Genomic DNA, 27,764 nt, shown 5'->3' with positions numbered 1-27,764 from the left:
CAATCTATGATGTTTCTTACCGATTAACCACTATCGTTTTGGGGTTATGCATTAGAGACGGCTGCATTCACATTAAAAAGGGCACCATCTAAATCCGTTGAGATGACACCGTATGAATTGTGGTTTAGCAAGAAACCTAAGCTGTCATTTCTTAAAGTTTGGGGTTGCGATGCTTATGTGAAAAAGTTTCATCTTGATAAGCTCAAACCCAAGTCAGAGAAGTGCGTCTTCATAGGATACCCAAAAGTAACTGTTGGGTACACCTTCTATCACAGATCTGAAGGCAAGATATTTGTTGCTAAGAATGGATCATTTCTAGAGAAGGAGTTTCTCTCGAAAGAAGTGAGTGGGAGGAAAGTAGAACTTGATGAGGTAACTGTACCTGCTGCCTTATTGGAAAGTAGATCATCACAGAAATCTGTTTCTGTGACTCCTACACCAATTAGTGAGGAAGCTAATGAAGATGATCATGTAACTTCAGATCAAGTTACTACCGAACCTCGTAGGTTAACTAGAGTGAGATCCGCACCAGAGTGGTACGGTAATCCTGTTCTGGAGGTCATGTTAATTGACCATGACGAACCCACGAACTATGAGCCCAGATTCCGCGAAATGGCTTGAGGCCATGAAATCTGAGATTGGATCCATGTATGAGAATAAAGTATGGACTTTGATTGACTTGCCCGATGACCGGTGAGTCATTAAGAATAAACGATCTTCAAGAGGAAGACGGACGCTGATAGTAGTGTTACTATCTACAAAGCTCGAATTGTCACAAAGTGTTTTCGACAAGTTCAAGGTGTTGACTACGATGAGATTTTCTCACTCGTATCGATGCTTAAAAGTCTGTCCGAATTATGTTAGTAGTTGCCGCATTTTATGAAATCTGGCAAATGGATGTCAAAACTGTATTCCTTCATGGATTTCTTAAAAAGAAGAGTTGTATATGATGCAACCAGAAGGTTTTGTCGACCCTAAAGGTGCTAACAAAGTGAGCAAGCTCCAGCGATCCATCTATGGACTAGTTCAAGCATCTCGGAGTTTGAATATATGCTTTGATAAAGTGATCAAAGTATATGGTTTTATACAGACTTGCGGTAAAGCCTGTATTTACAAGAAAGTGAGTGGGAGCACTACAACATTTCTGATAAGTATATCTGAATAACATATTGTTGATCGGAAAGAATGTAGAATTTTCTGGAAAGCATAAAGGAGTATTTGAAAGGAGTTTTTCAAAGAAAGACCTCGATGAAGTTGCTTACACATTGAGCATCAAGATCTATAGAGATAGATCAAGATGCTTGATAAGTTATTTCAATGAGTACATACCTTGACAAGATTTTGAAGTAGTTCAAAATGGAACAGTCAAAGAAGGAGTTCTTGCCTATGTTGCAAGGTATGAAGTTGAGTAAAGACTCAAAACCCGACCACAGTAGAAAATAGAAAGAGAATGATAAGTCATTCCCTATGCCTTAGTCATAGGTTCTATAAAGTATGCTATGTTGTTTACCAGTCCTATTGTATACCTTAGCATCTTTCTGGCAAGGGAGTACAATAGTGATCTAGGAGTAGATCACTGGACAGCGGTCAAAATTATCCTTAGAGGACTAAGGAAATATTTCTCGGTTATGGAGGTGATAAAAGAGTTCGTTGTAAAGAGTTACGTCGATGCAAGCTTTTTACATCAATCTAGATGACTCTAAGTCTCAATCTGGATACATATTGAAACTGGGAGCAATTAGCTAGAGTAGCTCCTTGTAGAGCATTGTTGACATAGAAATTTGCAAAATACATACGGATCTGAATGTGGCAGACCCGTTGACTAAACTTCTCTCACAAGCAAAACATGATCACACATTAGTACCCTTTGGGTGTTAATCACATAGCAATGTGAACTAGGTTATTGACTCTAGTAAACCCTTTGGGTGTTGTTCACATGACGATGTGAACTATGGGTGTTAATCACATGGTGATGTGAACTATTGGTGTTAAATCACATGGTGATGTGAACTAGATTATTGACTCTAGTGCAAGTGGGAGACTGAAGGAAATATGCCCTAGAGGCAATAATAAAGTTATTATTTATTTCCTTATATCATGATAAATGTTTATTATTCATGCTAGAATTGTATTAACCGGAAACATAATACATGTGTGAATAAATAGACAAACAGAGCATCACTAGTATGCCTCTACTTGACTAGCTCATTGATCAAAGATGGTTATGTTTCCGAGCCATAGATAAAGAGTTTTCATTTGATTAACGGGGTCACATCATTAGGAGAATGATGTGATTGACTTGACCCATTCCGTTAGCTTAGCACTTGATCGTTTAGTTTGTTGCTATTGCTTTCTTCATGACTTATACATGTTCCTATGACTATGAGATTATGCAACTCCCATTTACCGGAGGAACACTTTGTGTGCTAACAAACGTCACAACGTAACTGGGTGATTATAAAGGTGCTCTACAGGTGTCTCCGAAGGTACTTGTTGGGTTGGCGTATTTCGAGATTAGGATTTGTCACTACGATTGTCGGAGAGGTATCTCTGGGCCCACTTGAGTATGCACATCACTTAAGCCTTGCAAGCATTGCAACTAATGAGTTAGTTGCACGATGATGTATTACGGAACGAGTAAAGAGACTTGCCAGTAATGAGATTGAACTAGGTATTAAGATACAGACGATCGAATCTCGGGCAAGTAACATACCGATGACAAAGGGAACAACGTATGTTGTTATGCGGTTTGACCGATAAAGATCTTCGTAGAATATGTAGGAGCCAATATGAGCATCCAGGTTCCGCTATTGGTTATTGACCGGAGACATGTCTCGGTCATGTCTACATAGTTCTCGAACCCGTAGTGTCCGCACGCTTAAAGTTCGATGACGGTTATATTATGAGTTTATGTGTTTTGATGTACCTAAGGTAGTTCGGAGTCCCGAATGAGATCGGGGACATGATGAGGAGTATCAAAATGGTCGAGACATAAAGATCGATATATTGGACGACTATATTCGGACATTGGAAAGGTTCCGAGTGGTTCGGGTATTTTGCGGAGTACCGGGGAGTTACGGGAATACGGGGGAAGAAGTATATGGGCCTTATTGGGCTTTGGGGGAGAGAGAGAGAGGCAGGTTGCGCCCCCCCCCCCCAATGACTAGTCCGATATGGACTAGGGGGAGGGGCGGCGCCCCCTCCTTCCTTCTCTTCCCTCTTCCCCTTCCTTGTCCCCTACTCCTAATACTTGGAAGGGGAGGAATCCTACTCCCGATGGGAGTAGGACTCCTCCAGGGCGCGCCATAGGGGCCGGCCCTCTCCCCTTCCTCCACTCCTTTATATACGTGGCCAGGGGGCACCCCATAGACACAACAATTGATCTCTTGGATCTTTTAGCCGTGTGTGGTGCCCCTCTCCACCATATTCCACCTTGATAATATCGTAGCGGTGCTTAGACGAAGCCCTGCGACAGTAGAACATCAACATCATCACCACGCCGTCGTGCTGACGGAAGCTCAGCTGGATCGGAGTTCGAGGGACGTCATCGAGTTGAACGTGCGCAGAACTCGGAGGTGCCGTGTGTTCGGCACTTGATCGGTCGGATCGTGAAGACGTACGACTACATCAACCGCGTTGTGCTAACGCTTCCGCTTTCGGTCTACGAGGGTACGTGGACACACTCTTCCCTCTCGTTGTTATGCATCACCATGATCTTGTGTGTGCGTAAGAAATTTTTGAAATTACTACGTTCCCCAACAACACACACCGGTGGCCATGACAAGTGTGGTGCCAGTCAAAAAGGTAGGTGCTAAAATAAGAAAATAATTAACATAAGAATTTATCACAATAAAACTTCTAATAAGATTTTATCAAAGTATGCTACGCGTAGGATCACACCCCCTTGTGTGTGGTCCTCGAGTGAATAGCTCTAAATAACTTTGTTGCCATCAATCTAGGACTTCCTTATTCTTGATCCTAGAAATAAGAGTGGTGCAATTTACATGTTTTACACTATGGCCCTTCATATCTAAATGTATTCTCTCCTTTAGCCCTCTTTTGATACTCGTGAGCATACTACTCCTCCGGCCCATATATCATTGCCCCCTCTCCCCCTCTCACATATCTTTCATGCCACTTTTCACTGGAGCGGTGTCGAGACAGGCAGCCTTTTTTAGAACATTCCTCTTAGCACTTTATTCACGTCGCAAGAGCATCCAGCTCCGCTCCGCTCCAAGCGCCAAGCCCTCCTTGCGCCGCTGGCCACTCCGGCCCCGATGCCCACCTGCTCGCGACGTCCGCCACTCTGACGCCATCACCCACCTCGCCTGATGGCCGCCTCGCCCGACGGCTGCATCCGTGAGCTGAGATGGATGGAGTCGATTCTCTCCTCCACCAGATCTGAGGCCCCATCTTACCTCAACGTGCTTCGCTCGATGCCCCCTTGCCAGTCCCCTCCTCCACCCCCGCCATCGCCGTCAGTCATGCGCCGTATCCCTCCCTCCGAGGTCCACCGTGTGGACCATGGGCACGAGGCCGACCTGGACGACGGCTGGAGGGTCGCCATAGGCGGCAAGAGGCAGCGTTCTCCGTGCAACCCCCGGTGTCGTCGCCGCAACCCTAGAGCGTGCCGCGACCCGTCGCCGCCACCTCCCGGCGAGTGCCCCAGCTCTCTCGGCTTCCACCCCCACTCTGAGTGCAGGCCACGACATCCGCTGCCGGTTGTGCCGCGACGTCCGCTCCCGGTTGTGCCGCTTCTTCGGCCACATCGCCAGGATCTGCACCACGCCGTGTCCCTACTCCCACGGCTCCTTCCAAGCAGCCACAGACCTCCTCCCCGATCACCGCAAGCTCCTTCGCATCAAGCGTGGTTGGACCAAGCCAACCTGCGCCGTCCAAGCCCGGCTCCCCGTTACCCACCTCCTCTTCGGCCCCATTGCTGCGGGCACCCCCTCGCCGGCAACGGCCTCCCCCTCTACCTCCTCATCACGCGAAATCACCGCGATGTCGGGGCACCCCTCGCTGCACCAGACTTGAGGGATTCCACCAGACAGTTTCGACCACTTGGAACTCCGACAACCCCGACCCTGACCCATTCATACGGATATATGATAGGCTCAAAGCCACGGCAGGCGTGCTACGGAGCTGGAGCTCACACTTGACCGGCAGGATCTCCATGCAACTTCTCGTCTCCCACGAGCTCATCTACCGCCTCGACGTTGCCGAAGACACACGCCCACTCTCCACCAACGAAACGTGGCTACGGCGGGAGCTAAAGCGCAAGTAACTGGGCTTAGCCTCTCTTGAGCGATGCATTGCATGAACGTGCATGTTTCTCATGGCTCAAGGAGAGGGATACGAACACGGCCTTCCTCAAGATTTATGCTGCCCATAGAAGTCAAAAACTACATCCTTGGGAACACCATGAAGGCTCCTTCATCAGTGACGACCCCGGCATGGCCCGCACGACATTCTCTCACTTCTCCGCCACCATTGGATCCCTGGTCTTGTGCGAGCACACCCTCGACCCTCGTCGCTTTGACCTTTTGTCACTAGAGGAACCATTCACTAAGGACGAAGTATGGCACGCGATCAAGCTGATGCCCACAGGAAAGGCACCGGGCCCGGATGGATTTACGGCGGAATTCTTGCGCTCCTGTTGGGCCATCATCAAGGAGGATATTTGTGTCGCGTTCGACAAGTTGTACACTATGAATGGCATGGGGTTTCGCAAGCTCAACGAGGCGCTCCTCACCCTACTACCCAAGAAACCGGACGCGTTGACGATCGCGAAGTACCGACCAATTAGCCTAACCCACCTCATTGCAAAGCTCTTCGCGAAGGTTCTCTCTCTCCGGCTTGCGCCACGGCTATGTGACATGGTATCCACCAATCAAAGTGCATTCATCGTTGGGAGAAGTGGGCACAACAACTTCCTCCTCGTCCAACAAACGGCGAGGCTCCTCCACAACCTCAAGGTGCCGCGCATGCTTCTCAAGTTGGACATCACCAAGGCTTTCGACACGGTGGCATGGCCATTCCTCCTTGAGACACTCTGCCACCTCGGCTTTGGCCAGCAGTGGTGCAAATGGATTTCTATCCTACTATCCACTGCTTCCATGTGTGTCCTCGTCAAAGGCAACCCGGGACCGCCGATCGCCCATGCCCAGGGACTGCCAAGGCGATCCGGTCTCCCCCATGTTGTTCACCTTGGTGATCGACAAGCTTAACTCACTTCTTGAGTACGCCACACAGCAGGGCATCCTGCAGCGCCTCATCACATGCCATGCCGCGTCGATCATCTCCATGTTCGCCGATGATGTGCTCATTTTTTGCCACCCCGACGCTCACGAGCTCAACGCCATCAAGTAGCTACTCGAAGCTTTCGGCGGCGCATCCGGCCTTCGAACCAACTTCTTCAAATGCTTGGCATCACCCATCAGGTGTACCGACGGCCAGCTCGCCACCATTGGGGCCTCCTTCTCCTGCCCAATCGCGGATTTTCCCATCAAATACCTCAGGCTACCCCTCTCAACCTACAAGGTGTTGGCTTATGCGCTCCTACCACTCGTCGACAAACTCTCCAAGAAACTAGCTACATGGAAAGCTTCTCTGTTGTCACGTGACCAATGGCTAGCTCTTGCCCACCACGTCCTCTCTTCCATGCCGGTGCATATCTTGCTCGCACTGGCGATCAACCCATCCATCTTGAAGAAGATCAACCGGCTAATCTGCGATTTCCTCTGGCATGGTAACAAAGATGCACATATTGGCTGCTGCATTGTGTCCTGGCAAAAGGTGTGTCGCCCCCTAACGCTCGGTGGACTGGTGATTCGTGACCTACACCGCACCGGAGTTGCTTTACGCACACGCTGGCTCTGGCTGCAGCACACTGACCTCGCACGCACCTAGAAACATCTCCATCTGCCATCCGACCCTAAGGCTTCTCAGCTTTTTCATGCCTCGACAACTTGGACCCTCGGTGACGGCAACACCTGCAAGTTTTGGCAGGATCATTGGCTCCATGGTAAATCTATCCCTGAGATCGCGCCCACCTTATCCTCCCTCATCCCGAGGCGACGCAGAGGACGACAACTTGTTAGTGAGGCTCTCACCGATCATGGCTGGATCGCGGACATCCATGGCAACCTAAACCCCCTTGCGATCATCGAGTATGTTGAGCTATGGAGATTACTCCAAGGCATTGAACTCTCCGAGGAGCCAGATAAGCTCTCCTGGAAGTGGACTATCGATGGCAAGTACACGGCGTGGTCTGCCTACCACACGCCATTCCTTGGGGCTACCACCGCACCCTACCGGTAGCTCATCTGGAAGACTTGGGCTCCCTCCAATGTGAAGATCTTTCTCTGGCTAGCCTCCCTCAATCGATGTTGGACCGCCGACCGTCGTGCGCGACACGACCTGCCGCACGACCCATCTGCAAACTGTGCGGCCAGGACGACGAACCTCTCCACCACCTCCTCATTGGGTGCGTCTTCTCGCGCATTATTTGGCATGACATCTTGGCCTGGTGCCGCATACCCACAATACCGCCCGCTGGCAGCACCGGCTTCTTCGACTGGTGCACTGCGACAAAGACAAACGTGCCGGCGAGCCTACGCAAAGGACTTAACTCCCTTATCATCCTCACATCATGGGCCATCTGGAAGCACCGCAACGCAGTCCTCTTCGACAACATAACACCCTCCTACTGCAGACTTCTCAACGACATCAAACAGGAGGCGAAACTATGGGCAAGAGCCGGTGCCAAAGGGCTCGATCCGACCATTCTTGTAACATAAAATGTAACTATCGAGGCTGAGCATCCTCCTACTTCTCTCTGCTCACATCTGCGCCTGGGTACCGCCATCTAATATGCACGATACCCAGGACGCCAACCTTGTATTCTCTCTCACCCTATCAATGGAATGATACGCGACCTCATGTATTCGAGAAAAAAACCTTAAATCTTATTGAACGACCTCAACCAGATAAGCAGGGATTACTATATGATTCAACACATCATCTAGAATATTCTAGAATGTTAAGTGCTTGCTTAGCACAAGAATGGGTAGTGTTGCTAATGCCTCGGCGGGTTCGCCCAGTCCGTCTGCGTCAGTTGCTTCGGGTCATTCCTGGCTGTGGTGGATAGGCACAGATAGACGCCGACACACCCGGGAACACGAGGATTGCACTGGCCGGTTGTTTGCTGCACTGAATAGCGGTCTACTGGCCTCGTTCACAACGCCAACCTGGACGTCGGTCACGAATAGTTGTACGTACGCACCACACATCATCCTATGGCTTTTTTTGCGCGTCATCCTATGGTTTGACCCGTCCCAAAGGGCGCTCTGTGCCAATACATCCCTCCTACGCACAACACATATGATCGACGATGATATGGAAAACATATCGTAAGCAAATTAAGGAGTAGTAGAAGATTTGGATCGAAGCAAATCAAAGCACCAAGTGTAAAAAGTATATATACAGTGCACAACTCGGAGGAATTAATTGCATGCATTGCATGCACACCGGAGGATGGCAAAAAAGGGAAGCTGCATGCACCAGATGGACATATCTGGTGCAATATTATTTGGTGTAGGTGTAGAGGACCCATGGACAAAAATCGTTGGAAGAAAGTTTACCTTTTCCTTCTTTGGAGCAGCATAAAGGAAGAGGACGAGATATAGAAAGGCAATTACCTGGAAGAAATTAATTCAATATCCTACGGAGGATGGACGGATGAGGAGACAAAAATGGAAAAGTTGTATCCAACCTTTATTTTTAGCCCGTTATACAAGTGTCACGTCGTAGAGCAACGAAGGGGTGTAAACGCACAGGTGGCTGTGACAACTGTCGTACCTTTTAAAAGGTATGAGGTAAAATAAGAAAATAATTAACACGAGCATTTATTACAATAAAATTTCTAATAAAATTTGTCCAAAGTATTATATGCACATGCACGGGACCACACCTCCCCCGTGCTCTTTGAGTGAATAGCAAACAACTTTGCTATGACCACCCTATATTTTTTTTTATTTTCAACCCGAGAAATAAGAATGTTGTCATCCACATTCTTACACTATGGACCTTCATATATAAATTTACCTCACTCCTTACTTTTTATAAGCATTTAGCCCTCTTTTGGTACTCTTGAATAGACTACACCTTCAGTCGATGTATTAGTGCCCTGTTAACCCCCCCCCCCTCCCCCCCCCCCCCAACTATCGACGGGCAAGCCAACAGATGGGTCGTTCTAGCGTCCGGTCCGGTAAAAGAGTGAGTGCTCGCATAGATTTAGGGACCGGTAGATTTTTAACAACCTGGTTAGTATTTCACGCCACATGCCAGGCCAAGCGCCTGGTAAGAGAACTTCCCGATGCCCCGACCATCGCCCTGGGTGCCTAGGGCCCATCTCCGCCCCGCCCTAGTATATCATGTTCTAACAAAGGGGCAAGGGCTTGTTTGAAACCGCATGCACGTGCGGCGTACGTCAACTCCAGCCCAACTCAAATAACATGCTCGTCATTTTCGACCCATATACACCCTCACCCCCTCACCCCCACTCACATATCGTGCTCGACATTTCCCGCCAAATATCAACATTTTCCTTCCTCCCGCGTACAATATTCAAACAAAATGCACATACCAGTGTTCCAATGAAAGGGGTAAGGCCTTTTTGAAACTGAACCCGGCCCACTCAAACATCATGCTAGCCCTTCCCGTTCTTACATCGATCCCACTCCCTCCCCATGCACGGACCGTGCTCTCCATTTCCCGCCCATATATCAACATCTCCCCTCCCCTCGCATATCAATGTTCCGACGAAAGGGGCAAGTCATGTATGAAACCATTTGCACGTGCGGCATGCGCCTATACATCATACCCCACTCAAATATCATGCTCATAGTTTCCCGCTCGTATACCATCCCCTTCCTCCCTGCTTATATATCATGCCCGTCATTGCCCACCCATATATCAATGTTTCCCCTCCCCTCGCGCATTATGTTCCGGCAAAGGGGTAAGGCATGTCTGAAACTGTCTGAACGCGCCTTGTACGTACGCATATACATCAGCCCCCCACTCAAATATCATGCTCATAGTTTCGCTCCCATATATCATCCCCCCTCCCAATCACATAGCTAGCATGCTCCCCATTTTCACCATGGATGCAAAACTCCAGCAGCCCTTGGACAGGACTACCCAATAGAATCAGGACCAAACTGCCACATTTTTTTTGAGGGAGGACCAAACTGCCACTTCCAACCTCTGGGCAAGCTTCACTCAAGTGGAAATCCTCATAACTTGAGGACACTCTCCGCGAAACCACCAGTATTTCCTCCTATAAAATCCCCCTAACACCCATCTCTCGAACAGTGTGTTCACAGGAACAAGAATTCGATCCAGAAATAGTAGTCCCTAACAGCACCCTGTCCCTGGCCCCCTCCCGTTTGAATCACCCTCCCCTCGGCCGCTTCCCCTTTTCGCTGTCGTCCACTACCAGTGCCAGCCAGGTGAGAAGGCCATGAGTAGCTCGCGCTCTCGGGCGGCTGTGGTGGACGAGGGTATTGCCAAGACGGCAGCGAGGGAGTGGGTTGGGTGGGAGGAGGAGGTCGTGCTGGGGCACGACGACGGCGAGGAGCGCAAGGTGTGCTACTACCTCCTCCGCGCGGCACCCCAGGACAGCGGTAAGAGCGAGAGGGATCTGGCGGTGGTGGGTAAGTACTGGGGGCCTGGGAACATAGCCTACTCGGCGGACGTGCAGTTTCTACTGTCCCTCGAGACGGCGCTGGAGTCTGGGTCGGCATCCGCTAGGCTGGTGACGCTGGCGTCGGAGATCACCGGGCTCAGGTGGAAGTCCAGGAGGGAGATCATGGACTGGCTCACCTCGCTCGTCTCAGGTACCACGTGCTCCTTTTTTCCATGCCCTAGTAGTGAATTTTTCTGGTCGTTTTAGTACCATGTGATTAAGCTGATGGATCAGGCGGCTTGAATTCTCACCATGCATCTCCAACGATCGATCTGATCATGTTTGGTTAGTGTTTAGTAGGGGCTTACGTCTTGAGCACAAGATCCGTTCTTATTCTATTTTCTTGTGTTTCTAGTGTTCGGATCTGAATGTTTAGGAGCTCTGTAGCGTTAATACACACGCTGCTCCTACGTCCAGCCAGATCGTCAGTTTCTTCTCATGTTTCGTCACGTTTTTGTTCGGTTCAGGATTCAGTACAAAGCTAGGGATCATATCCATGACCATCTTGCAGTGCTGTCCTTCTATCCCCTTCCTTTACTACCACTACTCTGGGATATCTTTTGTCTAATCTAATAGATCTACTCCTTTTTGTCAAGAGGATGACAACTTATTGTTAGATATCTTTTCTCTAATCTTATATATAGATCTACTCCTTTTCTCATGTATCGCCCTATGTATCTTCTATCTTGTCTTGTTCCTGATGTATATGTTTGGTTTGCTAGATCTGATTTACGCGTTTCTTTCCCTTTGTGTTTGGTTAACTTTTCTTGAGATAGTGTTTGGATAACTTATATGTTTCCTCTTGTGTTTGGTCTTCTAAGGCCAATATGATGTGGATAGAAATCGACTAACTTGCCCCGTTGTTGTCGTTTTTGTAGATCCTCCATATGGAGCCTTTGGATTGACTTGTCCCGACCACCATGATGGTGGTAGCGCTGCATCTAAGGTACATACGATCTTACAAGCCGTCTTCCTGAGAAATTCTTCCTCTCAACGAAATTAACGCTGGCTGTTCATTCAGGTTATCCTCGCTACTGCTGGGGAAAACAAAGAAGGGTTCACATGGATATGCAAACTGCCCAATCTTGATCAACGTCGGAAGCATTACAAATCCTTTTGGCGAGGGAGACTGAGAATTTCGGTATGTGTTCATCAACTTACCCCTTGTTTTCTTGTTTTGTTTTCGGCTGCCCCATCTTGGTTTACATCTACATGTCTTTGTAGGTTCATGATTTTGTGTTCATCAAGGGTAGAGGGAGGGAGAGCCATGTCGCCTATGTGGAAGACATGTACGAGGATGCCAGCGGGAAGAAGATGGTGCTGGCACGATGGTTCGAGGAACAAGACGGTGAGCACGGTGCTGTATTGTCCCCCGATCTTTATCGCATGGAGATCTTCTTTGGCTATGGGCTGCAAGATCTGAGGGTTGAATTTGTGGAGGCGGTGGTTCCAGTCCTGAATCCAGAGCACTTTGAGATGTTCAAGAAAATACATGGAGGGCGCAGTAGCTGGCAGCCCTTTGTATGTCGTCGGCAGATCGAGGATGAGACCGTCGGGCCCTTTGACATCGCGCAGCAGCTGCAAGGATATGCAAACCAGGAGATTGTAAAGGCAATTGTTTCCGCATCCTCGTCGACGATGGTGCAGGCCAAGCCACCTAATAACAACAAAGGTAAAGCTGCCATTACTGGCCTGGTCGCCGAGAACCATGCTGGTTCTTCCAGTGCTGCCATTATCAATGACAAAACCATGCAGAAGCATATGGCCCCTCCATCTCCATGCAGCACAACTCCTTCCAGCTCTGTTGTTGGTGACAATACCATGGAGAAGCACAACCAGAAGCCCCCTCCATGCAGTGCAGCTGCTTCCAACTCTATTATCGTTGACAAAACCATGGAGAAGCAGAAGGAGATGTCCCCTCCATGCAGCGTAACTCCTTCCAGCTCTGTTATTGGTGACAAAATCATGAAGCAGAAGCAGAAGCCACCTCCATGCAGTGCAACTCCTTCAAGCACTGTTATCAGTGATAAAACCATGGAGAAGCAGAAGCCCCCCGCATGCAGCGCAACTCCTTCCAGTTCCAGCTCTGTTATGGGTGACAAAGCCATGGAGAAGCAGAAGGAGAAGGAGATGCCCCCTCCATGCAGCGCAGCTCCACACAGTGTCACCATTGGCCAGACCGTCGGAAGCAGTGCCGTTCCCCGCAGCGTGGTGAACTGTCAGGCCACCGCGCAGAATCGGCCGCCCCTGAGTGGTACTAGTAATGCAGCAGCCAGTGATGCGTCAACCATGGTGAACCCTGCTGAGAAGATGTTCCAGCCCGGCGTCCGTCTTGAAGCCCTAAGCCAAGACAGCAGCGTGAGGGGCTGTTGGTTCAAATGTGTGGTACTCAAGAGGAACGAGAAAAATGACAAGATCTGGGTGCGGTACCAAGACCTTCGAAAACCCGAGGGCAAAGGACAGCTCAAGGTCGGTCCTGCTTCCTCTTCTTTCTCTGGTATACATCTTGCATGTGTTGACGATGATGATGGTGTGTGTGCTCAACACTAGTTTCCTTTCCTTGTTTTGCAGGAATGGCTCAAAGTTGCAAGAACTGCGGAGCCTGACCGCCTGGGCATTCGCCTTGCCAAAAGGCCCATGCTCCGCCCACAGCTCCCATCATGCTACAGGAAGATCGAGTCTCCGATGGATATCGGGGTCATCGTCGACGCGTGGCTGAATGGCGGATGGTGGGAGGGGATCGTGCTGCAGCAGGAGACTGCTGGCCACGTCAAAGTTTATCTCCAAGGTGAGCTAGTCGGCTTTGAGCTCTCTTGTAATGGTAATACACTACATACTCGGTTAGTACTTACTAGAACACTGGACTGGAGCTCTGCCTCATGCATGCATGCTTGCTTGCTGAAATGTCCAGGGGAGGGGAGACTCGTGGAGTTCAAAGTGGACGCTCTGCGCAAGTCGTTTGAGTGGCGTGAGGAGCAGTGGATGCCTCTGGATGCAAGGCAAGATGTTGCAGCCAAGATAACCCTTGACCTGAAGAAGCAGAAGGCGGCGGCCGCGGCAAGCCCAGCAGGACTGCTGCTGCAACCTCGGGAGGATCCTGGAACTGCAAACTCTGTTCCTCCACGGAAGAGGATCCTGGAACTGGGTCACCCTTCCAAGGAAGAAAGGCTGCAGGATGGAAAGAGCAAGGGTCCTGCTGATGAACCTGCCAAGACAGTTCCAGACAAGGCAAGCCCGCAGCAGCGCCGTGAGGAGGGTGATGGAGATGGCCTGTCCTGTGGCGGCGGCTCAGCTGATGCCAAGCGGTGCCGGGTTGATCCTGCAAACTCTGACAGCCTCAACTACGCTGAACGCAAGGGCAAGGCTGCGAAATCTTCTGGCGTCAAGAAAATGGGGTCTTCGGAGGGCAGCGGCAGCCAGGGAGGCACCAGTGGCTCCGGCTCCAGTGGAGGCGCTGCGCCGGTGAAGCCAGCAGTGCCTATTAAGGAGATATGTGTCACCAATGGAGAGGCTCCTCTCATCGCCATGGACGAATCGGAGGTGATCGATCTGACCATGTATGACTGAAGCTGGTAGCAGGATATGATGAAGTCTCTCTGGCCTCAACTTTCCATTCATGAACTGTTATTTCTCAAACATTTCGTTCATTCGCCTATCGCATGTGTGCGTGATTTTTATTACCATTCTAGGCACATAGTTGTTTGTGCTTTCTGAACTTCAAATAAAAGGAGACATTCGTCGTATGTTTTGCTCCTCATCTTTGGTGTCTGTCAACTACTTGTCAGGAATTCTTTTTTTTTCAGCTCAAAAAAAATATTCTTGTTTTTCTTCTTCCTGGAGTACACCAAGCGGTGTATCATCATGCATCCAAAGGAGAAAGCCAGGCAAGTTGTTGGCTTGGTGGTTCAGCCCCCCAAACTGGCCCAGGAATCTGATCCTGCCCAAATATGCTGCAGGTAGTTTTCACTGTCTGGACACCAATTCTAGTCTTACTGCTAGTACTTCACTGGGTAGCCGATTTCCTTGCAGCATATTAATCTCCTCGTGAAACTGGCTGGGTCAAACTAGCCGGCTACATAATCTGGTGGCCTGCAACTTTCCACCATTATCACCACTTATCACCGCGAAAGCGCAGGATGATTCTCGTTTTCGCTTGTAAAGATGAAGTCTAGATTCTAATTCCAAGCGCACACAAGGCTGGCGGAGTCAAGACTGATGCCATGAGAAACTAGATAGAAAAGCTCGGATATGTTCACACAGATTTTGCGTAGCCTTTTCCTAGGTTGTTCTCGCTGTGGCGCATAGATGTCTTTATTATTGTGAGCTTCTGTCACCACTAGTGTATCGATCTCTATCGGCATAATGAATGGTACTTGATATACATAAGAGATACTACGTAGTATGTGGAAGAGAAGAATGGCATTAGTGAGATCAAATTCCAGCAATTTTGCGTCTCATAGGCTACACTGCAAAATTTCGGATACACCGAACAACATTGTTTTCTGAGCTTGAAGCGTAAATTTCTACTTCTAGAATTGATAGCGGACAGAGATAGTTGCAGTAAACCCTTTTTAGATGAGGCCAAGAGCCTCAGATGTTTTCGCCTCAACAAGTTTGGTGCCTCATTGCTAACAGCCCAGTGCCCCAACATGTCATCTTCCATGCCACTTGTCACTTGAGCGGTATTGGGACAAGCAATTATTTTGTTGAACAACCTCAATCGTATAAGCAGGCATTACAATACGATTCAACACATCATCTAGATACCCTAGCACAAGAATGGGCAGCGTGGCTGGTGCTTCACCCAGTCCGTGTGCGTGCATCTGTTGCTCCGGGCAGTTCCTGGCTGTGGTGGGAAGGCACATGCAGACGCCGACGAACCAGCGAACATGAGGATTGCATCAGCCGGTTGCTTGCTGCACCCAACAACGGCCTACTGGCCTCTCGCGCAATGCCAACCTAGATGCCGGTCACCAACAATTGTACGTACATGGTACACATCATTATCTAGTTTTTTTTTATGCGTCATCCCATGGTTTGACCTGTCCCAAAGAGGCGCTATGTGCCAAAGCATCCCGTTCACACATAGCACATACGATGATTTAGAAAATGTATCGTAAGTAAATTAAGGAGTAGTAGAAGATTGGATGGAAGCAAATTCACGAGAGGATGGAAAAAAGGGTGCATGCACCAGATGAAAGTATCCGGTGTGTGTAGATGACCCATGCACAAAAATTAGTGAAGGAAAGCTTACCTTTTCTTTCTTTCTTTGGAGTGGCCTGAAGGAAGAGGACGAGATCCTCGCCTCTTCGTTGAGGAGAAAATGTAGATCCTCGCCTTCTCTTCTGGTACTTGTCTTCATGCTCCTTCACGGCAAGCGCCATGACTAATATTTGCTGCTGAAAGGTCGTAAGCATGGTCTCAACATCCGAGTCGTCCGAATTGGACGAATCGGATAGCAAGAACTTCTCGCACGGGGTCAACTCCATCTACACGCACACCGGCATGTCAATCTACTACATAGCTCGCAAAAATCATAAAAAAGGGACTAACCGGTGGCAAGTTTGATGTGGTCGGCGGCAACGAGGGTGGTGCGCTCGGCGGTGGTCGATCCCAGCGGCGACTGGGGGGCGGCTCTTCTCGCCGGATCCGGAGAGGCGGTGCAGCGGCTCGGCGCAGGAGGGTGTGGGGCGGCCCCGCGGAGCGATTCTGCCCGCAGATATGGTCGGAATCGCCGGCGGCGGGTGGGCGGAAACAAAGGCGGACGGCGGCGGGAGGAGGGGGAAAAGAGCGCGGGCTGAAATATCCCTCCCGCCAACTGCTTCTCTGTGATGCAGGGCACCGCAGCCGCGAGGCGGAAACCCGCGTTTTCCCGGATTGGGGTCAGGAATTTGCCGCGCCCCCTAAAAATTTTTGCGGGCCGGGGGCGGGATGCAGGGTCTGGTCGGGCAGGCTTTCCGGCCCGTACCCACATTTTGGCGGTTATTTTGCGGGTCGGGGGCGGATGCGGGGTCTGCTAGAGTTGCTCTAAGTGCGGTTCCGCGACCCTTTTGCGGGTCCAAACCCTATCCTCCCGCCACCGTGAGCCACCCGATTCCCCTTTCTCCTCTCCCAATTTCTCGCCGCCGGCGACCCTCCGCCCCGCCTCCAGCCGCCATGTGGGGGCGAATGTGGAGCTCCGGACGCGGCTCCGGCAGCCGATCTGGCCGTGAGAGGGACCCGGAGCGCGAGCGGCGCGTCCGGTCCGGCGGCGCGAGGAAGCGCGGCGCGCAGAAGTGGACCAACCGCGGGCTTTCGCCGCCGGCGAGTTTCGACCGCCGGGAGACGGTGGAGTACAACCGTCGGCGCGCGTCGTTCTCCTCCGCGCGTTCTTCGTACGTCGGATCCTCCTCCTCCTCCGCGGGCTTCCTCCCCGTGAAGAGGGGGTGGTCGGACAAGGAGGAGGAGCCAGAGTCGCCGGCACCGTTCCCCTTCGTGCCGGTGAAGGAGGAGCCCGAGGAGCCCGCTCCGCTCGGCCGCCGCGGGGTCGTCGGGCCCGAGGACTACGTCGCGGAGTTCGATGCCATCGCCGCCGCCATCGCTGAGCGGAGCGTGCGCGAGGAGGAGGAGCGTCACCGCCACGCCGAGGAGCTCGAAGCCCTCGAGTGCCGGCAGGCGGTCGCCGCCAAGGAGAAGGCCGAGGAGTAGCGCCGCATCCGCGCAGAGCAGGCGGAGAAGTTCGTCGATCTTTGCAGCTCCGGCGAGGAGGAGTGAGCGTCCGGCTCCTCCACGGCGTCGTTCAGTTGCCGCGACCTTGCTGCCGTTTAGATCCGACCCCCTAGTACTAGCTTAACGTAGTATGTATGCTTGTAGTGTGATGAACTATGTAGTATGCGATGAACAATGTAGTATGTGATGAGTTGTGTTTGTGCAATTTCTCCCGCGAAAGAAGTTTTTCAAATTATGCAGATTTAGATACGGGTTCTGCTTAGACGCGTATGTTTCTGACCCGCAAAAGCAATTTTCGTGAACCCGCAAACACGTTTTGCGGGTCGTATTTTTGTGGGGTCTGCTAGAGTTGCTCTAAGAGTGTTGACATCCACATGTTTTACACTATAGCCCTTCATATCTAAATTTATCCTCTCCTTTATCCCCCTTTTGATACTCTTGAACATACTACACCTCTAGCCCATATATCATTGCCCCCTCACCCCCTCTCACATATCGTGCTCGCCATGTTCTCATGACCTGCCTATATATTAGCATCTCTCCTCCCTAGCATTTTGTTGAGCAAGACCAGTGTCAAAAATTAAGCTTTTATATCTACTATAGAGCGTATCACATGCCAACGCATAAAAATAAGGCTTGCTTGAAGAAATATTGTATAATTTAAATATGAAATTGATAATAAAATGCACCAACAAATGGTTTGAGACATACGAAAGGAAAGTTAATTAATGTTTATTTTTGGATGCTAAAAAGAATATAAAATATAGTAATTCATTAGAAAACATAAATGAGAATGGGTTGAAACTCAACAAGGTTTGTCATTTTACTTTGAATGAGCAGTGGAGGTATTAGACAAAAAATAGTATTGGTGTCCAAATGTGAGACCCCTGTGACACATAAAATATATGGTATGGCGAGGCGTGTGTCACCACTAGTGTCTAGATCTCCGTCGGCATAATTAATACTTGGCATACATAAGAGATACTAGTATGTACAGGAGAAGATAATGACATTAGTGCAAAAATTCTCCGCCGGTTGCTTGCTGCACTGAATAGCGGCCTACTGGCCTTGCTCGCAACACTAACCTAGACATCGGTCACGAATAGTGATACTTAGGTGCCACACATTATCCTATGGCTTTTTTGCGGGTCATTCTATGGTTCGACCCATCCCAATGGGCGCTCTGTGCCAAAACATCCTGCCTATGTACAGCACATATGATCGACGATTATTTGGAAAACATATTGTAAGCCAATTAAGGAGTAGTATAGAAGATTTGGATCAAAAAAATCAAAGCACGGAGTGCAGAAAGTGCATATACAATGCACAGCTCATAGGAATTGATAGCATGCATTGCATGCACACCGGAGGATGGCAAAAAAAGGAGGCTGCATGCACCATATGGACGTATCTGGTGCAATATTACTTGGTGTAGGTGTAGAGGACCCATGGACAAAAATTGATGGAAGAAAGCTTACTTTTTCTTTCTTTGGAGCAGCATGAAGGAAGAGGACGAGATATAGAGAGGCAATTACCTCGCAGAAATTAATGCAATACGCTATGGAGGATGGACGGATGAGGAGACACAAACGGAAAAGTTGTATCTAGCCTTAACAGATGAGGAGACACCGTAGAGCAACCAAGGGGTGTAAACACACAGGTGGCTAGGACAGTTGTCGTGCCACTTTAAAAGGTATGAGGTAAAGTAAGAAAATAACCAACATGGGCATTTATTACAATGAAATTTCTAATAAAATTGGTCCAAAGTATCCTACGCACATGCACGGGGCCACACCTCCCTTGTGCTCTTTAAGTGAATAGAAAACAACTTTGCTATGACCATTTTATTTTTGACCCGAGAAATAAGCATGTTGTCTGTTAACCCACAAGTATAGGGGATCGTTTGTAATTTTTTTGATAAATAAGAGTGTCGAATCCAATGAAGAACTAAAGGTAGGACAAATATTTCCTCAAGTTCTATTGACCATCGATACAACTCTATGCACAGTTAACGTTTGCTTTACCTAGAACAAGAATAAAACTAGAAGTACTTTGTGAGAATAAAATTATGAATAAATTGTAAGATAATAGAAGTAGTAGATAGCTTTTGTCACACAAGAAGGTCATTTGACCCTAGGTGATCGATAACTAGACCGGAGATTATTATTGCAATTTTATATGTTGAAGAAGCATGAGCTAACATACTTTCTGTACTTGAATCATATGCACTTATGATTGGAATTCTAGCAAGCATCCGCAACTATCAAAGATCATTAAGGTAAAACTCAACCATAGCATTAAGTATCAAGTCATCTTTATCCCATACGCAACACCCGCCTTACTCGGGTCTGTGCTTCTATCACTCACGCCACCCACCATAAGCGAATCATGAACGTATTGCAACACCCTACAGCGGGGATCCTTCACGTTTGCGCGACACAGAGAGAACCGTAGGACAGCATCAAAATAAAATATACAGCTCATACCAATCATGATCATCAATCAACCCATAGGACAAAACAGATCTACTCAAACATCATAGGATAACCACATATCATTGGATAATAATATATAGTGTTGAGCACCATATTTAAGTAGAGAATTGCAGGGGAATAGAGAGGTTACACTGCTTCATAGAGGGGGAGAAAGTTGGTGTTCACGGTAGCAAGATTGTTGATGTAGATCGCCTTCACGATCCTAGCCTCGGCGGCACTCCGGCGTCATCGGGAGAGAGAGGGAGAGAGCCCCCCTCCTTCTTATTCTTCCTTGACCTTCCCCCTATATGGGAGGAGGGTTTCTCCTCTAGTCCATGGCCTCTATGGCGGTGGAGGAGCGAGAGCCCCTTTGAGATTGGATCTATCTCTTTATTATTTTCTGTTTTGCGTTTCCCAGATCTAGCCTTTCACCGTTTTCTAAATATCCGAAGATCCGTAGCTCCGACCGCGCTGAAATTTTAACACGAACTTTTTCCGGATATAAGCTTCCTTGCGCCCGAAGAATGGCAGCAACCGCCTTACTAGGTGTACACCACGCGCCAGGGGGCTGGGTCGCACCCTGGTGTCTTGTTGGGGCTGTCACTATTAGGAAAAGGGCTAAAGATGAAATTGACACTAATGGCGCACTGTACATGTGGTGCGTCATTACTAAATACTAATAGCGCACCATGTGTTGGTGCGCCATTAGTGTGCAAATACTAATGGCGCACCACATCCACGGTGCGCCATTAGTAAAAAAAATTAAAAAAAATTAAAACTACTAATGGCGCACCGTGGGAGTGGTGCGCCATTATTAGTTGAACTAGTAATGGCGCACCGTGCCACGGTGCGCCATTAGTAACTTGACCACCACTTCCACCGAATGCACCCCCCCACCCGTGGACCGCCTTTTCAGTTTTTAAAAAAATAAAAAAATGATGGAAATGTCAAAAAAATAAAAGAAAATAAGTTTCCCATGTGATATGTGGTCTAGTTGTTGTGAAAATTTACAAATATGAATTTCGACTTTATTTGCGAAATCTCTCGAGAATTTGTAAAATGGGCATAACTTTTGCGTACGAACTCGGATGAAAAAGTTTTTTATATGAAAAATCATCTACTCAAAAAGTTACATCCGAACCCGTTAAACATTTTTAAAATCCTCAAAAACCTAACAGAAAAAAAAGTTACGGGGCTTTTAAGATCTGGGGAGGCAAAAAAATTCAAACTTACTAATGCCGCACCTGCCCATGGTGCGCCATTACTATCTTCCCGCCTTCAAAATTCAAAATAAGTCAAAAAAAATAATAATAATAAGTTACTAATGGCGCACCTGCCCATGGTGCGCCATTAGTATAACCCCGCCTTCAAAATTCAAAATAAGTCAAAAAATAAAGAAAAAAGTTACCAACGGCGCACCTGCCCATGGTGCGCCATTAGTATCTTCCCGCCTTCAAAATTCAAAATAAATCAAAAAAATAAAAAATAAAAGTTAGTAATGGCGCACCTGCCTGCGGTGCGCCATTACTATGCCGTATATACGGTTGGGCGTGGTCCTCTCCTCCTTACCTCTTCATTCTTCTTCTCCACTCCACCTCTCCTCCACTCCATCTCCTCTTCTCCTCCACTCCATCTTCCCTTCTCTCCTCCATCATACTACCCTCCTCCTCTCCGGCGACCTCCTCCTACTCTCCGGCGACCTCCTCCTCCCTCCTCTCCTCCCCTCCCCTCCCCTCACATTTTCTTCTCCCTCCACTCCGGTGAGCTCCTCCTCCCTCCTATCCGGTGAGCTCCTCCTCCCTCCTCTCCTCCCATCCCCTCATGGTTTCTCCTTCCTCCTCTCCGATGCTCCGGTGAACTCCTCTCCGGCGACCTCCTCCTCCTCTCCGGCGATGTAGGCGAGCGCCTCTCCGGTGACCTCCTCCTCCTCCTCTCCGGCGAACTCCTCTCCGGCAAAAGAACACGGAAAAAGAACGTACAAGATCCAAAAACAGGAACAAAATTTGAAATAATATCGTGCCAAAAAACGAGCAAAAAATGGACAAAAAAATCACGATCCAGATCCAAATTCAAAATTCAAAAATAGCAATGGCGCACGGTGGGGGTTAGACGGTGCGCCACTACTATTTTCCCGCCTTCAAAATTCAAAAATACTAATGGCGCACCAGTGGCCTATACTAATGGCGCACCAGTGGTGCGCCATTAGTAAAAATACTAGTGGCGTGATACTAATGGCGCACCAGTGATGCGCCATTAGTAGGCAAAACTGGTGCGCCATTAGTAGCCCTTTTCCTAGTAGTGTGTGGGCCTCCTTTTGCGTTGATTCCACCTCCCAAAAATCACATATATTCCAAAATAATCCTCCATAAATTTGTATCACATTTGGACTTCGTTTGATATGGATATTCTGTGAAACAAAAAACATGCAACAAACAGGAACTGACACTGGGCACTCGGTCAATATGTTACTCCAATAAATCATATAAAATGTTGCCAAAAGTATGTGAAAGCTGTATAATATTGGCATGAAACAATAAAAAATTATAGATACGACGGAGACGTATCATTGTCATCAACATATTTTATACTATGGTCCTTCATATATAAATTTATTTCGCTCCTTTCATTACTTTTTATAAGCATTTTGTCCTCTCTTGGTACTCTAGAATACACTACACCTTCAGTCGATGTATCAGTGCCCTGTCAACCCCCCACTCCACCCCCCCCCCCCACACTATCACATAGCATGCTCGCCATTTTCACCATGGATGCAAAACGATCGGAGCCCTTGGACAGGACTACCCAATAGAATGAGGACCAAACTGCCACATTTTTTTGAGGCAGGACTAAACTGCCACTTCCTAGCTCTCGGCAAGCTTCACTCAAAGTGGAAATCCTCATAACTTGAGGACACTCTCCGTGAAAAACCACTCGCATTTCCTCCTATAAAATCCCCCAAGACCCCATCTCTCGAACAGTGTGTTCATAGGAACAACAATTCAGTCCAGAAATAGTAGTCCCTAACGAGCCCCCTGGCCCTGGCCCCCACCCGTTTGAAGCATCCTCCACCCTCCGCTGGTTCCCCGTTTCGCTATCGTCCACCACCATCCAGGTGAGAAGGCCATGAGTAGCTCGCACTATCCGGCTGCTGTGGTGGACGAGGGTAATGCTAAGATGGCAGTGAGGGAGTGGGTTGGGTGGGAGGAGATCGTGCTGGAGGGCGGCGACAGCGAGGAGCGCAAGGTGTGCTACTTCCTCCTCTACGCGCCGCCCCAGGACGGCGGTAAGAGTGAGAGGGATCTAGCGGTGGTGGGTAAGTATTGGGGACCTGGTAACATAGCGTACTCGGCGGACTTGCAGTTCCTGCAATCCCTCCGGACGTCGCTCGAGTCTGGGTCGGCGTCCGCTAGGGTGGCGACGCTGGTGTTGGAGATCACCCAGATCAGGTGGAAGTCTAGGAAAGAGGTCATGGACTGGCTCACCTCGCTCGTCTCAGGTACTACGTGCTCCTTTTTTCATGCCTTAGTGGTGAATTTTTTGGTGGCTTTTGTACCATACATGATTAAGCTAACAGATCAGGCCGCTAGAATTTTTACCATGCATCTCTAACGACTGATATCAATGTTTGGTCAGTGTTTAGTAGGGGTTTACATCTCGAACACAAGATCCGATCTTATTTTTTCTTGTGTTTCTAATGTTTAGATCTGAATGTTTAGGAGCTTTTTAGCGTTAATACACAAGCTGCTCCTATGTCCAGCCAGATCAGTTTCTACTCGTGTTTCGTTACGTTTTTGTTCGGTGCCAAGATTCAGTACAAGGGGGATGATATCCATGACCATCTTGTAGTGCTCTCCTTCTATCCCCTTCCTTTATTAGCAGTACTTTGGGATATCTTTTGTCTAATCTAATAGATCTACTCCTTTTTGTCAAGACGACGAGTAATTTATTGTTAAAGATCTTTTGTCTAATCTTCTAGATCTACTCCTTTTCTCATTCACCTCCCTATATGTGATCTATCTTGGCTTGTTTAATTCCTGATGTATGTGTTTGTTAATTTGCTAGATCTGGTTTATGCGTTTACTTCCTTTTGTGTTTGGTTAACTTTTTTTAGATTAGTGTTTGGTTAATTTATGTGTTTCCTCTTGTGTTTGTCTTGTGAGGCCAATATGATGTGGATAGAAATCCCCTAACTTGCCTTCCATTGTTTTCGTCTTTGTAGATCCCCCGTATGGAGCCTTTGGATTGACTTGTCCCGACTACCATGACGGTGCATCTAAGGTACATACAATCTCAAGCGTCTTCCTGAGAAATGCTTCCTCTCAATGTGGTGGCTCATCTAATAGCAAAGTTTAGTTTTGACAATAGATCCGATGGTAGTCTTGTTAATGATGTACCGCGCTGTGTGGTGAATTTTGTATCGAACGATTGTAAGTTTCGCGATGGTTAATTAATGTAAGGTGGTGTTCAAAAAAAATTGATGTATTTGTTCATCCAGGATACCCCCTCAACACTCTCTACTGCCGGGGAAAATAAAGAAGGGTTCACATGGATATGCAAATTGCGCCATCTTGATCAACGTCGCAAGCACTACAAATCCTTTTGCCGAGAGGGAATGAGAATTTCGGTACGTGTTCATCAATGGCCCCCTTGTTTTCTTGGTTTGTTTTCACATACGGACGGATCTATATATCTTGGTTTACATCTATTATTAATTGTGTCGTGCACTATATGTCTTGGTAGGTTCATGATTTTGTGTTTATCAAGAGTGGAGGGAGAGAGAGCCATGTTGCATATGTGGAAGATATGTACGAAGATGGCAGTGCCAAGAACATGGTGCTGGTACGATGGTTTGAGGAACCTGATGGTGAGCACGGTGTTGCATTGCCCCCAGATCTTTATTGTAGGGAGATCTTCTTTGGATATGGGCTGCAAGATCTGAGGGTTGAATTTGTGGAGGGGGTGGCAGCGGTCCTGAATCCACAACACTTTGAGATGTTCAAGAAAATAAATGGAGGGAGCAGTAGCTGGCAGCCCTATGTATGTCGTCGGTGCATCGATGATGGCACCGTCGAGCCCTTTGACATCGCGCAGCTCCAAGGATATGCAAACCAGAAGATAGTAAAGGAAATTGTTGCCACATCCTCCTCAACGGTGGTGCAGGCCAAGCCACCTAATAACAATGGTAAAGCTGCCATTACTGGTCTGGCCGCCGAGAATCATGTTGGTTCTTCCAGCATTGTTACCGGTGACAAAACCATGGATACACAGAAGCAGAAGCCCCCTCCATGCAGCGTAACTCCTTCCAGCATTGTTATCGGTGGCAAAACCATGGAGAAGCAGAAGGAGAAGGCCCCTGCATGCAGCACAACTCCTTCCAGTTCCGGCTCTGTTATCAATGACAAAACCATGGAGAAGCAGAAGCCTCCTCCATGCACCGCAACTACTTCCACTTCCAGCACTGTTATCGATGACAACAAAACCATGGAGAAGCAGAAGGAGATGCCCCCTCCATGCAGCACAACTCCTTCCAATTCCAGCTCTGTTATCAATGACAAAAACATGGAGAAGCAGAAGCCTCCTCCATGCAGCGCAATTGCTTCCACTTCCAGCACTGTTATCGATGACAACAAAACCATGGAGAAGCAAAAGGAGATGCCCCCTCCATGTAGCACGACTCCACAGAGCACCACCATTGGCCAGATCATCAAAAGCAGTGTCGTTCCCCGTAGCGTGGTGAACTGTCAGACCATCGCGCATAATCAGCCGCCCCCAAGTGGTACTAGTACGTGTAATGTAGCAGCCAATGATGCGTCAACCATGCTGAACCCTGAGAAGATGTTCCAGCCCGGCTGCCGTCTTGAAGCCCTGTCCCAAGACAGCAGCGTGAGGGGTTGTTGGTTCAAATGTGTGGTACTCAGTAGGAGGGAGAAAGATAACAAGGTCAGGGTGCGGTACCAAGACATTCTGAATTCCGAGGGCAAGGGACAGCTCAGGGTTGGTCCTTCCTCTTCTTTCTCTGGTATCCTGCATGTGTTGACGATGATGATGTATGTACTCAACATGAGTTTTTTTTGTTTTCCAGGAATCTCTCAAAGTTGCAAAAATTGCGGAACCTGACCACTTGGGCATACGCCTTACTAAAAGGCCCATGCTTCGCCCACACCTCCCAAGACACTACAGGAAGATCGAGTCTCCGGTGGCTGCCGGGGTCATCGTCGACGCACGGCTGAAGGGCGGATGGTGGGAGGGGATCGTGTTGCAGCAGGAGACTGCTGACCACGTCCAAGTTTATCTCCAAGGTGAACTGCCTGCCTACTCTCTCGATCACCTAGCTAGCAGTTAATAGTAGTATATATCCAGTTGGTACTTAGCACATTGGACTGGAGCTCTTCCTGATACATTGCATGCTTGCCAAAATTTCCAGGGGAGGGGAGACTTGTGGAGCTCCAAGTGGAGTGTCTGCGAAAGTCATTTGAGTGGCATGAGGAGCAATGGATTCCTCTAGATGCAAGAAAGGATGTTGCAGCCAAGATAACCCTTGACCTGAAGGGTGGTGAGAGATCTTCGAAACAGAAGGCTCAAAAGATGGATGAGCAGTCTAGCCAGACGGCGGCCGCCGCAGCCGCAGAGCTGGCAGCACCAACTGCAGAACTAGTGCAGCCTCTGGAGCAAGGTGACGATGAACCTGCAAACTCTGCTCCTCCACGGAAGAGGTTCCTGGCTCAGGGCTACTCTTTCGAGGAAAAAAGGCTGGAGGAGCATGCCAAAAAGATCAAAGGTACTGCTAATGAAGCTGCAAAACCAGTCGCGGCGGAGGGAGATGGCATGTCCCACGGCGGCAGCTCAGCTGATGCCAAGCGGTGCTGGGTTGATCCTGCAAACTCTGACGGCCTCAACTGCGCTGAACGCGAGGGCAAGGCTGCGAAATCTTCTGGCGTGAAGAAAATGGGGTCTATGGAGGGCAGCGGCAGCCAGGGAGGCGCCAGTGGAGGCGCTGCGCCGGTGAAGCCGGTGCCCAGGGAGGAGATTTGCGTCACCAACGCAGAGGCTCCTGCCGTCGCCATGGACAAATCGGAGGTGATCGACCTGACCCTAGATGACTGAAGCTGGTGGCAGGATATGATAAAGTCTGGCCTCAACTTTCCATTCATGAACTGTTATTTCTCAGACATTTCGTGCATTCGCCTATCGCGTTTGTGCGTGCTTTTTATTTCCATTCTAGGCACATAGTTGTTTGTGCTTTCTGAACTTCAAATAAGAGGAGACATTCGTCGTATGTTTTGCTCTTCATGTTTGGTGTCTGTCTAGTTGTCATAAATTCTTGTTTTTTCAACTAAAAAAATATTCTTGTTTTTTTTCTATCTTCCTGGAATACACCACACGGTGTATATATCATCATGCCCCCCAAACTGGCCCAGGAATCTGATCCTGCCCAAACATACTGCAGGTCGAGACCAGTTTTCACTGTCTGGACAGCAAATTCTGGTCTTACTACTTCACTGGGTCGCTGGTCTTACTACTTCACTGGGTCGCTGCTTTCCTTACTGCATATTAATCACCTGGTGAAACTGGCAGGGTCAAACTAGCCGGATACATAGTCTGGTGGCCTTCAACTTTCCACCGTTATCAGCGCATGATGATCCTCGTTTCAGCTTGTAAAGATGAACTCTGGATTCTAAGCGCACACAAGACTGGCAGAGTTAAGGCCCTGTTTGGTTCAGCTTTTATCAACGGATTCCGCTGTTGTGCAGCATAATCTGAACCAAAGGGCGAACCCAGCAGAATCCGATTCCAGAAATTCGCTGCCAAAATCTGAACCAAAAGCGGAAGCA

General features: G+C 48.6%; 2 protein-coding genes across 2 annotated transcripts; both read left to right on the top strand.

Annotated features, from left to right (window-relative positions):
- The first annotated feature begins 10,374 nt into the window (after window positions 1-10,374).
- LOC125556083 lies at window positions 10,375-14,548 on the top strand. Its single transcript, XM_048718878.1, has 6 exons — window positions 10,375-10,901; window positions 11,629-11,696; window positions 11,772-11,891; window positions 11,975-13,219; window positions 13,322-13,538; window positions 13,662-14,548. The coding sequence occupies exons 1-6, from the start codon at window positions 10,526-10,528 to the stop codon at window positions 14,315-14,317; spliced, it is 2,682 nt and encodes an 893-aa protein (XP_048574835.1). The 5' UTR covers window positions 10,375-10,525; the 3' UTR covers window positions 14,318-14,548.
- An 8,355-nt stretch (window positions 14,549-22,903) lies between these two features.
- LOC125556082 lies at window positions 22,904-27,229 on the top strand. Its single transcript, XM_048718876.1, has 6 exons — window positions 22,904-23,428; window positions 24,152-24,210; window positions 24,428-24,556; window positions 24,673-25,926; window positions 26,015-26,231; window positions 26,357-27,229. The coding sequence occupies exons 1-6, from the start codon at window positions 23,056-23,058 to the stop codon at window positions 27,034-27,036; spliced, it is 2,712 nt and encodes a 903-aa protein (XP_048574833.1). The 5' UTR covers window positions 22,904-23,055; the 3' UTR covers window positions 27,037-27,229.
- Window positions 27,230-27,764: the final 535 nt, after the last annotated feature.

This window comes from Triticum urartu, chromosome 5 (assembly GCF_003073215.2).
Source record: "Triticum urartu cultivar G1812 chromosome 5, Tu2.1, whole genome shotgun sequence".
In the NCBI taxonomy this organism is placed as follows: Eukaryota; Viridiplantae; Streptophyta; class Magnoliopsida; order Poales; family Poaceae; genus Triticum; species Triticum urartu.
Note: the sequence above shows the minus strand (reverse complement) of the source record. Positions and strands in the feature narration are given on the sequence as shown.